Source organism: Rhinoderma darwinii, chromosome 1 (assembly GCF_050947455.1).
Source record: "Rhinoderma darwinii isolate aRhiDar2 chromosome 1, aRhiDar2.hap1, whole genome shotgun sequence".
Lineage (NCBI taxonomy): Eukaryota > Metazoa > Chordata > Amphibia > Anura > Rhinodermatidae > Rhinoderma > Rhinoderma darwinii.
The window spans coordinates 292,406,523-292,419,820 of record NC_134687.1 but is presented as its reverse complement, the minus strand read 5'-3'; the positions used below and the strand labels follow the sequence as shown (position 1 = coordinate 292,419,820).

The 13,298-nt window shown below is 44.0% G+C and overlaps 1 protein-coding gene across 4 annotated transcripts in view; it reads left to right on the top strand.

Annotated features, from left to right (window-relative positions):
- Positions 1-384: 384 nt before the first annotated feature.
- Positions 385-13,298, top strand: part of C1H19orf44 (chromosome 1 C19orf44 homolog) — a 47,590-nt gene continuing 34,676 nt past the window's right edge. For 2 of the 4 annotated variants that reach the window (XM_075825342.1, XM_075825340.1), the window contains exons 1-5: positions 386-500; positions 9,210-9,323; positions 9,794-10,107; positions 10,281-10,572; positions 10,978-11,323. In XM_075825342.1, the coding sequence (XP_075681457.1) occupies positions 9,219-9,323; positions 9,794-10,107; positions 10,281-10,572; positions 10,978-11,323 (1,057 nt within the window). In that variant the 5' untranslated portion in view covers positions 386-500; positions 9,210-9,218. Of the gene's footprint in view, positions 501-9,209; positions 9,324-9,793; positions 10,108-10,280; positions 10,573-10,977; positions 11,324-13,298 lie in introns of all 4 variants that reach the window. The other 2 variants (XM_075825343.1, XM_075825341.1) reach the window with 2 other exon arrangements.

Genomic DNA, 13,298 nt, shown 5'->3' with positions numbered 1-13,298 from the left:
TCCCAGAGATAAAAATTTTATGTACAAATTGCTTGGCATCCACAAGATATGCTATACATGGTGGGGGTCTGGTTGCTGGTACCATATGCCATATCTAGCCAATATGCCATAAAAATCTTTGCTAGGAAAACCTATTCGTTTTAGCCTTGCTGAACCACTTACAATAACGTCATTTATTAGCGACACTGCGAAATTTGACTTTGTCCCACGCATTCTATAGTGATGGAGATTGTTTTTTTTTTCTTTACCCGTGAATCACTGCGTGCCGAAGCCAGCGCGAATACACCTTACATACAATTAAGTTAACGTTATGACAGTCAATTCCGACGTTACATGGAAACGAGGCTTGAAACACAAGCACTAGATCTGTCCAATGGGCGTGGGGAAGTTGACTGCGGCTGCGGGGGTTGCCATGGTAGCCGGAAATATGGCGTCGCGCAAGTAACCTGCAGATGAACGCTGCTATGTCAGACTGACGAGCTTGCTAGAGAGGAGACGTGGTAAGGAACTTGTATTAATGCGATAGGCTTGGTTATCTGTTTGTAGCCACTAAGCTGTGTAGTCCAGGATTTGCTTATAATGTACATGGGACAACAATAGTAAATAATGCTCTGTAGGGCTACACATGACATCTCCTATTCACAAAGCTGCTCCATGTAACCTGCGCACAATTTTTCAGGGCGCCCTGTGCAGGATTATTTTGGTGCCCCCTCTTATATTACCGTCTCACCAGTGGTCTAGCTATTGAGATTGCAGTTGCGACCGGGCCCTGAAACCAGGGGGGCCCATACCCTGCACCACGTCTGTCTACAGTTACTGTAGCAACTGGGGCCTATGTAGTAACCTACATTGGCCCCTGATACTACAGTAAAATCTCTATATACTTACTCTCCTCGCTCCTGATTCATGTCCTCTTTCTCCTAGTTTCACGTGAATACAACTGATGCAAAAATATATCCGTTGCCATCAGGCTTTTTCACAAAACCATCGGTTGTCATCAGTTTTTACCACAATGGTCCAGCAAAAAGGTAGTCTAGGGTTTGAAAATGTGCCAATTTTATCAGAGTGGTGCATAGCTTGTGATAGATTAGATACACGTTGTGTTCACAAAACTTGTGATGCATACCTTGCAACCGTCCCAGGTTCAGCGGGACGGTCCCGGATTACGGGCGGTGTCCCGCTGTAAACTATCTGCGTCCTCAGGACGGAGATGCAGTTTAACCCAATTCTGAAGGAGGGAACCAGCAGCTCCCTGCTTCAGAATTAGTTCTGAGTGGAGGAGCAGAGGAAGCTCCTCCGCTCGCCGAGGACTCCCCGGGCACAGCGCTACTTTAAGCGCTGTGCTCTGGGAAGCCCTTGACTTTACTGTCCATATATGGACAGTGAGGTCAGTGGCTCCTGATTGAGCGGAATCACCGTTGCTGATGATCGGTTTGGGATTTACGCTTCTAGAGGAAAAACCTGAGGTCACTATCCATATATGGCAGACAAAAAAAAATGGCGACCGCACACTGCGAACACCAATGCAACCTAAATCACTAAATATAAATAAATATGCATTACATGCTAAATCTACTTACAATAGGGAGGTTCTTAGTGCACATTTTGATCAAAAAGTGTTTGCCCACCTGCCACAACAAGTCGTCCTCCATAGGTGGGGACCTACTCTGCACATACACCCAGAACTGGGACTAAGCCTACATATATACCTGGGGATGGTAGGAATCAGCATTAAACTAATTAAAATCACCCAGGGGAGAAAGGGAGGAGCACAAGATCAAAAATGGAGGCAGTCACTGACCCCACATATATGGATCACATAAACACAACAAAAGTTTGAACAGCACATTCCAACAAAATTATACAAAATGTGTATGCAGGTGCAGGAACACCTGTGACTGCAAATATACAGCAGACAAAATATACATCCCCAGATATATATGTAGGCTTAGTCCCAGTTCCGGGTGTATGTGCAGAGTAGGTCCCCACCTTACAGAGGTCGGGTTGTCACGATACCCAGAATTTGTACTTCGATACCGATACTTTGTGTAGTATTGCGATACTCGATACCAAAACGATACTTTGCCAACAATAATAATAAAAATGTGAGGCACGAGGTATGATGAATTTTGAATCACCATGTGCCTCACATTAACAGTAATTAACTCCAACATGTTCCACAGTCATAATGGACAACATCGGGTTAATGTGTGAGGAACACGATGGAGTGAATTACTATTAATATGAGGCACATGGAGGTTCAAAGTTTTTAATACCTCGTGCCTCACATGAATAAGTGAAAGAAAGCAGTATTTTTTATTTTATAATCGTGTAAACCTGAATAACGCGATAAATGTGTTATTACGGTCGAGACGATACCGAATGTGTATATTTTATGTATTGAGACAATGTTTATTGTAAGAAATGTTTGTTTGTTTTTTAATTTGACATTATCTTTTTTTTAACTTTAATGTACTGGCATATATCTATATACTGATAGTATACAGGCAGTTGTTAGGACATACCTCAGTATGCCCTAATAGGAAATATGGTCAGACAGCCCTGGGGTCCTTCAATGGACCCTGGGCTGTCTGCCCATATATGGTATGTCCCTCAATTGCTTCACAGGGATTCCCCCGATCCAAAGGGAATCCCCCCTTCTCATTTACCCCTTGAATGCTGCGGTCAGCTTTGATTGCAACATTCATGGGAATAACGGCGGGGATGAGAGGTTTCTCTGATCTCCGCCGTTAGAGCGGGGCTGCGGCTATGTAATACAGCCATTGCCCCGCTCCTGACAATAAGTGCATGCGTGCGGTCAGCATGAGGTGATGCGGCGGTTCAGACAAAGAAGACAGAACGTGGGGGTGTTTTTCAGTGTGCGGCCGCCATGTTCTCTCTTAAAGAGGCTCTGTCACCAGATTCTCAAATCCCTATCTCCTATTGCATGTGATCGGCGATGCAATGTAGATAACAGTAACGTTTTTTGTTTTTTTTAAAAACGTTCATTTTTGGCCAAGTTATGAGCTATTTTATATATATATATATATATGCAAATGAGCTTTGAAATGGACAACTGGGCGTTTTTTTTTCCGTTATGGCCAACTGGGCGTGTATTGTGTTTTTAACTGGGCGTGTTTATGTGTATGACGCTGACCAATCCGTGACCAGTCAGCATCATACACTCATCTCCATTGATTTACACAGCAGCGATGTGCAGCCGCATACAAAGAGATTAACGTTAATCAAGTGTCCTGATAATGAATACACATGAAATCCAGCCTGGACGTCATGTGTACTCAGAATCCTGACACTTCTGACTCTTTTCTGTGAGATTGCAGCAAGCCACGTGTAATCTCGCGAGATTACGAGGTAAACGAGATTTCGTTTCTCTTGCTGGAAATCTCAGAGAAAAGAGTCAGAAGTGTCAGGATTCTCAATACACATGACATCCAGGCTGGATGGTCATGTGTATTCATTATCAGGACACTTGTGTATCTGGCTGCACATCGTTCTAGTAAGAACGCTGTGCTGCTTGTAAATAAATGGAGAGGAGTGTATGACGCTGACTGGTCACGGATTGGTCAGCGTCATACACATAAACACGCTCAGTTAAAAACACAATACACGCCCAGTTGGACATAACGAAAAAAAAAACGCCCAGTTGTCCATTTCAAACCTCATTTGCATATATATAAAATAGCTCATAACTTGGCCAAAAATGAACGTTTTAAAAAACAAAACGTTACTGTTCTCTACATTGCAGCGCCGATCACATGCAATAGGAAATAGGGATTTGAGAATCTGGTGACAAAGCCTCTTTAAGTGCCGACAATCATTAGTGCAGCACTGGTTGCAACACATCATGCTGACCGCGCGCACTTGGCAGGAATCAGGAGTGAGGCAATGGCTGTATTACACAGCCGCAGCCCCGCTCTAACTACATGCATGCATTACTATCATAGCTGTGTGGACGCACAGCTTCGTATCGAAATGCATGAAGTAACGGTATTGAACCGTTTCAGGGTGCATGGTATCGAAACAGTACCGAAGTTTAGATGCATCGTGCATCCCTAGTCTGCACCCCAACACGTGTTCCCCTCCGAGGCTTTGAGGGTAGACCAACCTTACCAATCTGCCAGTGACACATTGCTACAGACGAATGCCTCACCAATCGCCGGGGGGGGGGGGGGGGGGATCGGCACTTCAAATAGGGCTGTGTACCACTCAGAACTGTGATTGTGGTGGCATATAAAAGCTAAGACTCTTATCTGTGACAGAACCGGAGATTTTACCAGTTGAAAACACAGTCGGAAATTGAAGCTCCATAATATATACATATACAGTTCCCATTCCCGACTGTGACTTTAACCGTTTGCCGACTCCCGGCTGTGTACATACGTCGGGCGGTCGGGGTCCTTAAAAACCGCACCATAGACTATTTACGGTGCGGGTTTTAGCTTGCTGCCCGAGCGATCGGGCAGCTGAATGTCTGGTCACCGGCAGTCCGTGACTGCCGGGAACCCTGAGGAGAAGATAAAAGCAGCTTTCGCTGCTTCTATCTTTTCTGATCTCTTCTGCACAGCGCTGAACGAGTGCTGTGTATATGAATAGAGGCAGCGGCAGGTCACATGATCGCTGGGTGCCGTTAGTGGCAGGCTGCTGCTGGGTATTACTAGACCCAGCACAGCCCTATTAGTGACAATAGTCACTATGAGAGGGCTGATTTCCCTGTAACTGGGGCTGCTGTGCAAAAACATGGTGTAAAAGAAGGAAAAAAGAAAATCTAAAGTCCCACAAAGGTCTTTTCTGACCTTTTTAAGGGACAGACCATAGTAATAAAAAAATATAACAGTAAAAAAAAGTGCAAAAAAAATGAATAAGTACACATATACCTACCCAAAAAAAATAGTTTAACCCCCCCCCCCCCTGCCAATCATTGTAGCAAAGCTAGTCCTGAGCCAATTACGCTAAAATAGACGTGTAATATATCAACATTTACGGTAGACAATCACGATGACAAATAAATAAAAGATCTATTTTGGGGCGAAAGCTATGTTATTACCAGAAAACAATAGCTAAAATGTAAAAAAGCTTATTTTTTTTACTATTGTTTTCAAATTCTAAGCCTAAAAATTCTAAAATAGCAAAAAGGATGTGTAGCAATGTGATAAAAAAAAAAAAGAAACCTGCATGTCTACGGAAAAAACATTGCAAAAATCACGTCGCTAGCCCAACAAATAAAAAAGTTTATAGCTGTTTAACTAACGCGTGCTAAAAATTGCTAACTGGTGTCTGGTCCTGAAGGCGCAAAATAGCCCGGAACGGAACTGGTTAAAGAGGCTCTGTCACCAGATTTTGCAACCCCTATCTGCTATTGCAGCAGATAGGCGCTGCAATGTAGATAAGAGTAACGTTTTTATTTTGAAAAAACAAGCATTTTTGGCCAAGTTATGACCATTTTTGTAGTTATGCAAATGAGGCTTGCAAAAGTCCAAGTGGGCGTGTTTAAAAGTAAAAGTCCAAGTGGGCGTGTATTATGTGCGTACATCGGGGCGTTTTTACTACTTTTACTAGCTGGGCGTTCTGAAGAGAAGTATCATCCACTTCTCTTCAGAACGCCCAGCTTCTGCCTGATCACTGCTGTGACGTCACTCACAGGTCCTGCATCGTGTCAGACGAGCGAGGACACATCGGCACCAGAGGCTACAGTTGATTCTGCAGCAGCATCAGCGTTTGCAGGTAAGTAGCTACATCGACTTACCTGCTAACGCCGATGCTGCTGCAGAATCAACTGAAGCCTCTGGTGCCGATGTGTCCTCGCTCGTCTGACACGATGCAGGACCTGTGAGTGACGTCACAGCGTGATCTGGCAGAAGCTGGGCGTTCTGAAGAGAAGTGGATGATACTTCTCTTCAGAACGCCCAGCTAGTAAAAGTAGTAAAAACGCCCCGATGTACGCACATAATACACGCCCACTTGGACTTTTACTTTTAAACACGCCCACTTGGACTTTTGAAAGCCTCATTTGCATAATTACAAAAATGGTCATAACTTGGCCAAAAATGCTCGTTTTTTCAAAATAAAAACGTTACTCTTATCTACATTGCAGCGCCTATCTGCTGCAATAGCAGATAGGGGTTGCAAAATCTGGTGACAGAGCCTCTTTAAATAGTAATATCTCTGGTTGTGTCACAGCTAGAACTGTGATCCCGGCATATGAAAGATAAGAATCTCATCTTTCATATGTAACCACTGTTCCAGGTGGGTTCACAGCCCGAGATAGGGCTGGGCGATTTTGCCCAAAAATAAAATCTACCGTAGATTTTTTTTCAACGCTTTGGGCGATTTTCGATTTGAATGTATTTTTTTTGGTTTTTCTGTATATTTAACAGTAATACCAAGAGATAATTTAATAAATTTTCTTTTATATAAATAACTTTTTAACATATATTGTTATTATTGTATGTAACTTCACAACTTTTAACCTCTTCAAATAGTTTATTTTATCATAAATACAATTGGAAAAATGTCTATCTAGTTGATTATAACTTCTGTGTTCCCCGGCAGGGAACAGGCCAACAGAATCTATAGTCAATGAGGCACTGCGTGCACTAACATCCCCCTCTGGCCGTCACCACCTCAGCCGGTCTCCGACATTGCCGGATTCACACGACCGTGATTGGACTGGGAAATATGGTCCGTGTGTCAGCCAGATTTCGCGGCACGGTGCATGTGAACGGGACTCCTGGCGTAGTCATTTAGGCTACAGTCATACGACCGTGAAAAAAAATGGACATTAAAGACTGATCAATGGTCAGTTTTTCATGTCCATTTTGCATCAGTGTCTTTAAATTCTCATGCATTTCCAGTCCGTCTTTTATGGCCGTAAAAAAAAAAAAAGAGTTTTAATTTGTCAGGGTAGATAGTGACATAGTGCCCACATGTAGTGATATAGTGCCACAGTGCCCACATGTAGTGATAGTGCCGCACCCCCACGTAGGTCGTACCCCACCTTGTAGATCGCATCACCACCCCCTCCCATGTAGATCTCACCCCCCTTGCAGATCGCAGCACCACCCCCCCTCCCTTGTAGATCGCACTCCCTTTCCATGTAGATTGCGCCGCTGTAGCTGCCACTAGGAGCTGAATCCCCGGTCAGAGGGGAGCTACAGAGGCACGATCTATAAGGGGTGAGGGGTTGTGGTGCGATGTACAAGGGGTGGGGTGTGCGATCTACAAGGTACAATGGGGGGGGTGTGCGATCTACAAGGTACAAGGGGGTTGATGCGACCTGCAAGCGGGTGCTATCTACAGTGGTGCGATCTATAAGGGGGGGCTGTTGTGGTGTGATCTACAAGTTACAAGGGGGTGGTGGTGCGATCTGGAAGGAGGCTGCTATCTACAGCAGGGCGGTGTGGCTATGTACTAGGAGTCCCTGTTTCCCCGTGGAACTGCTATTCCGTACTGTATCAATTTGTTCAGTACAGAACAGCAGTTCCGTACGGGAAGCAGAGACAGAACGGGGCAGACCAGGAATTGACGAGGCGGCGGGGCGTAACTTCCTCCTGCAGCTCGGCGCGTCGGCGCCACTAAAGAATCGACTCTACGATTCTGTTAAAAAAAACTGTCGTGAGAGTCCTTAAGGGCGAATTAATCAAATTAATTGGATTGTTCGCCCAAGACATGGCTATTTGAAGTGATTCCCCTTCCCTTCAGCCTCAGTTTCTCACAGTGAGCCTGCATTCCGTCCCGGCATCCTTGCTGCTAAAGATGGGTTTGCCTTAGCAATGGCGAGTGGACAGCAAATACAAAGAAGGGAGACCCCTAGTGGCAGGGATTTCAAACAGGTTTTTCAAGCGGAAAACTTAAAAACATGTTTGATCAAAGTGATTTGCAGCTTCGTTTAGTATCAAATATACTACGATTTCAGACTAAATTGCTCCAAAAGTCCCTTGTTTTCTCTGTGCAGGTATGTTAGTCAATGTCCCTGTAATTGTAAAGTGTGTATTATTAGAGGGGGTCCCATGTTCGAGCTCCTCATCTCTTGGCCAGAGTGGAGAGTGGTTTCATGGGGTGTCTTTGCCTCTGGTGTGACCTGTCCTACATTACATAGACAACACATTGATATGACTGGGCACTATGTAATGCTTAATTTCACATGTGGTGACGCTGCAGGGAAATTTAACACTTCGGCCTCCCACACACGAGCGTGTTCGGTTTATGATATACGGACCATATGTCGGCAGTATTTCCCGGACCGAACACACTGCAGGGAGGAATGCTACGAGCATCATAGTTATGTACGATGCCAGGAGTCACTGCCTCCCTGCGGGAAACCTGTCCTGTACTTTAATCATGTTTACAGTACGGGACAGCAGTTCCACGGAGAGGCAGGGACACCTAGCGTCATAGATAACTATGATACTAGGAGCCTGGCTCCCTGCACTGTCTTCGGTCCAGGAAAAGTGAGCAACGTGCGGACCGTATATCACAAACCAAACACGCTCGTGTGAATTAGGCCTTAGGCCACATTAACACGAGCGTAACAGATTTACTCGCGTAAAATACGTGCGTAAATCTGTCCGTGTGCATTGCATTATGCATCAGTGTGCTTTGCGAGTGGCATGCGTTTTTCACACACCCCTTTTTTTTTTTTTAATGTAATTGTTGCGTAAAATACTGACAGCACACGGTTGTGCATCCGTGTGTGGTTTTCACGCACTTATTGACTTCAATGGGCGAATTAAAACACACCAATATAGGATATGCAGTGTTTTACAGACTCTTGCTGCGTGAAAACTCACGCATGTGTGAATAGCCCCATTGAAATCAATGGGTCCGTGTGTTTCAACGCACTCGTGTGAATGAGTCCTTACTTCAGGGTCACCTCAAAGATAACAGCTGGTCATTGAGGGTTTCAGCAGTGGCCACTTTCTTATCAGCTTATTGTCAATGGACCATTCTTACAGGTAGGGAATGTCTAAAATGGAGAACCCCTTTAAATGCATTGACTCCCTCAGTTCTCATGCTATGGTGCAACCAAAGCTTTTTGTTGTCAGTTGGTGTATGCTATACATGCAATCCCTAAACTGAGGTTACTTGCACACAGCACTTACACGCTAGTAATAACAATACTCACAGGGTACTTATGTTTTCTTGAAAGGTAACCTTCATGTTGCACATTTCAAGGGATCATTTTTCTTCAGCAGGACAGAATGGCTAGAAGCGGTATGAGAAATTCAGCCCTGGCCCGAGCACAGGCCCAGCTTGCTGGTCAGAGAGTTCCTGCAAAACCAAAAGATGCTGCAGATGAATTACAGGTCTGTGTTTTACATTGACTATGATCTACCTTTATGTATTCTGCATCATGGCTCACTTATTCTCATGGATTCCACTACTGCTATTAATGGAATGCAGCACTGGTGAAATAACGTTCCATTTTCTGTTCTGGTTTTTTCTTAGTGTTAATATGACAATGCAATTTTTTATTTTTAAATGGCCCAAGTCACGAATGGGTCATAAATGGAGAAGAAAGCAGAGGCTTAGACTTATAGCGTTCTTATTGAAATTGCTCTCATTAGTGGGCGCATTCGCGTAACAAAATACAGGGCTGAGACAAATTTCAGTTTCTTTGCCATTGATCTGCAAATCCATCAGCCGGCTCATAGTGTGGATCCTATTGACAGATTGCAGGTTAGTAAGGTTGTATGGTAGTATAAAGGTAGGTATTGCCTATGAATTGAGTTTTACCACGTTTTATATAATTTATACATATGTTTTGTATTTTTAGGAATATATGCGTGCGCTTAACAAAAAGACAAGTGCTTTAAAACTCTCCCAGACATCAGTTGCTGAACTTAATGACTTGTCAGCTGAAGAGCAGGAGAGTGAAAAGTACAGAATAACTGCTAGTCCTCAGCAGGTTTCTGGAACGCAGAATAGGTTTCTAAAGAAGAAAACGCCACCTAGTCATGATGCAAAGAGCAATGCGGTTGTCACAATTGAGGCCAAAAAGCCTGTTCATCCCCAGCCTGTCCAGTCAAAGATGCCAACCAGTGCAGCCCTGAGGAGATTGGCAGAAATTGAGAACAGACATCGGTTAAGGTATACATGAGATTGCTTTTATTTATGTATTAGATTTTGGTTGTTTAAATCATTCCCTTTTCCATAGGGATGATATATAGAAATGCAAATATAAAATCTTGCAATTCTTTGTAGAATAACTGTAGTTCTACTCTGGTGGAGCATTTTGCCATGTCCTGTCTTTACTTTCACAGAAAATTGGAGATAGACTTTTCCGAGAATGACTCTGACCTAAGGACTTCTGAAGAAAGGCCTTTCTCTAATCGATCAAGTAGCGAATTCAGCACCCGCGAAAAAAGGTTTTCTAAACAGAAAGTTAACATAGTGGAGCCAGAGCCTGCAAGACAGCGCAATGGCCATTCTGTTGGAAACAAAACAGCAAAAAGTAAGCCAGGAACTATGGAAAGTGAAGAAGAAGAAATGCTTCATCTCGTTGGCAGCTCAGTTGAACTGTCAGAAAATGACGAGAGATGGTGGAAGCTACCGGTGAGCTTTATTTTCATATTGTTTGCATGGTGTAACCATGCAACTGTTTAAATTGGCTAAAGTAACACTACCTCTGTTGCACTGTTGGCACATACACCGACATGCCCACAGACTATATCGCATGGCATAAAGTTTTTTTGTTTTTTTTAATGGCAGTCAATGGAAGTATGAAACTGTATAGGCATATAGTTGCATATATCTGACCATATGTTCGGCTTTTTGGAGTCCTTCTCTAATTCTTGCTAAAAAGAGAACATTTATAAAATGTATGTTGTACCTTATGACTAAGAGTTTATTTTCACACATTTATATTGTTTGCAAACCATTATAGTGTTGCACGTTTTTAATCTATACTATTGTGTAAAGTTTGTTGTGATAACGATAAATTAATTTCCTTTACATTAGAAACCACCTAGGACACCATCACCTCCAAGCAAATCAACACCTCGCAGAAAGCTTCATCACAGTCCAGCAGCTATAGGATTTGCTTCTCCTCGCCGACCCCCTTCTCGCTTACCTTCTAGAACGCCATCACCTCCTAGTTATGGAAGTCCTAGGTTTCCCAGACGAACGCGCTCCTTAACTCGGTTTAGATCTCGTTCTCCTTCACCATCTGTGAGAAGCTCATTGAACAGCCCATCTCCAAGGACAAAGCTGGGAAGACGAACACCTGTGTCCCAGAGGAGTGACATTAAATCCCTTGATGAGCTCTTCTCTAGACCTGAGGATCTTAGCAGTGCAAGCTCCAACGGTACTTCTTTTTTTACGTATATATGTTGTATTATCCTGTCTAAATGTCTAAAAGTATCCCTTTAATTTTGATTATGTTGGTAATAATTTTTTACCTCTAACCCATGACAGCACCCTTGGAGAGGACTTCTCATTCGTTGGCCAGGAAACATGAGAAGATAAAAGTGGACACACCTCCACACACCCACTTTGTTTCCTGTAGAAGCAGAGATGGGAACAGCACTCCTTGTGTTTTCTAGTTGAGTTATGGTGCGCGCCAAACCAAGGGCATGGTCCCAACCTCCCCAATGGTACAAATAAAATGTAGAAGTAGGCAGCACTCAAAAAGGTGTAGATGAATCACCAGTGGTTTATTCCAGTGAACAGCGAAGTTTCGGCTTGTGTAAGCCTTTATCAAGCATGGTTTAGGTTTCCTGTCCACCGGATGGTATAGCCTGAGTACTGGACTGAAGGACACACCTGGAGCTTCAGACGTGTTATTTTGGTTTGGGCTCCCCTTGTTGCGCAAGCCTCTTTGGAGAGCAGCATGTAGGACAGGCCTCCCTTCTTTCCCAGGCGGCGCTTCACTCCATGGAGATGTCAGGTCGGGCCGTGCTCCGACCTCCTCTCGAGGCGTTTCTTGCTCCGCGGCTTTAGCATTTATCAGGTCGGGTTGCTTGGCCGGAATGGTCCGCGCAGCGTGCAGGACTGGAGGAAGGAGTTTCTGGTGCACTTCAGGTCCGCATGTTCGGTCACTTCCGGTTATGTGGTACGTCCAGGAAGCGCCTTACCTGGTGACCCTAGCGGGGAGGAGGGGCTTATCGGCATCAAGGCGTGGGGCTGCTCCGGCCAGCCCTCAGCCTATTAAGGCTGAAATTCATCATAGATTCTTGTGCTGTATACCAAGATGTCCGATCCAGCAGCTGAGGCAGCAGGGCGCATGGACCAGTCTAAGGCCACTAGATGTTCCAATTCCGGTTCATCTCTCAGGAGGCATTATTCCTCTTCAAATAGTAGGACAAAATACCTTATTAACTATTTGTTATATGTATTTTCAGGGTGTTCTAGAAGGGCCTAGGAAAGCGGTGGCTAAAATTCGTTGGTCTAAAGGCAGGCTCTGCTCTCTTCCCTGGTCTGGGAACTGTCTTTTTGGGCCTCCCTTGGATTATCTCCTTGAAAAAGCTTCTGATAGGAGGAAGGGCTTTCCCATGCCTGTTAAACAATTCCGTTCCTTTCGTCCCCGCAAATTTGTTAGGAAGGAAAATCAAAAAGACCAGAACCAGGATTAGGTTTCCCAGAAAAGGGAAGGGATTTCTGTTTCCTCCCCAAAATGACTACAGGAGCAAAGAACAATGACGCCAGAGGAAAAGTGGCAGGTTGTCGAGCTTTTTTTTCTCCAATAATGGCAGAAAATCTCTTCAAACGACTGGATCCTAAATATAATAGCTTCAGAGTACTGCATAGAATTTGCCAGCATTCCCCCATGCAGATTTGTTCCCACAAAGATTCAGGGAGATCCTCTAAAACAGGGAATTATAGAATCAGAGGTTCTCTCTCTTATAGAGAAGGAAGTTCTGGTTCACGTACCTCCGGACGAACAAGACAGGGTATTTTATTCCCCCCTATTTCTCGTAAGGAAAGCTAGTGGTGCCTTTCGAGTAATCCTAAATCTATAAGAGTTTAACAAGTTGCTCTCCTACAATATATTTTGCATGGAGTCTCTCGCTTCCACAATAAATCTCCTTTTTCCAGATTGTGTAACTGCCTTGGTCAAATTGGAAGACTCCTACCTGATCCCAATATTTCAACCCCATCGAAGATTCCTGAGAGTAGCGGTGGTATTAAACACGGTCCTGAACCTCCTTCAATTCAGAGCTCATCCTTTCGGAATCTCTTTCAGGCTCCAAGGATCTTTACCAAACTGATAGCAGAGCATAATTTATCAGAACACAAGATATTCTGCTCATTCCATACATGGGCGATTTTTTTATTTTTTT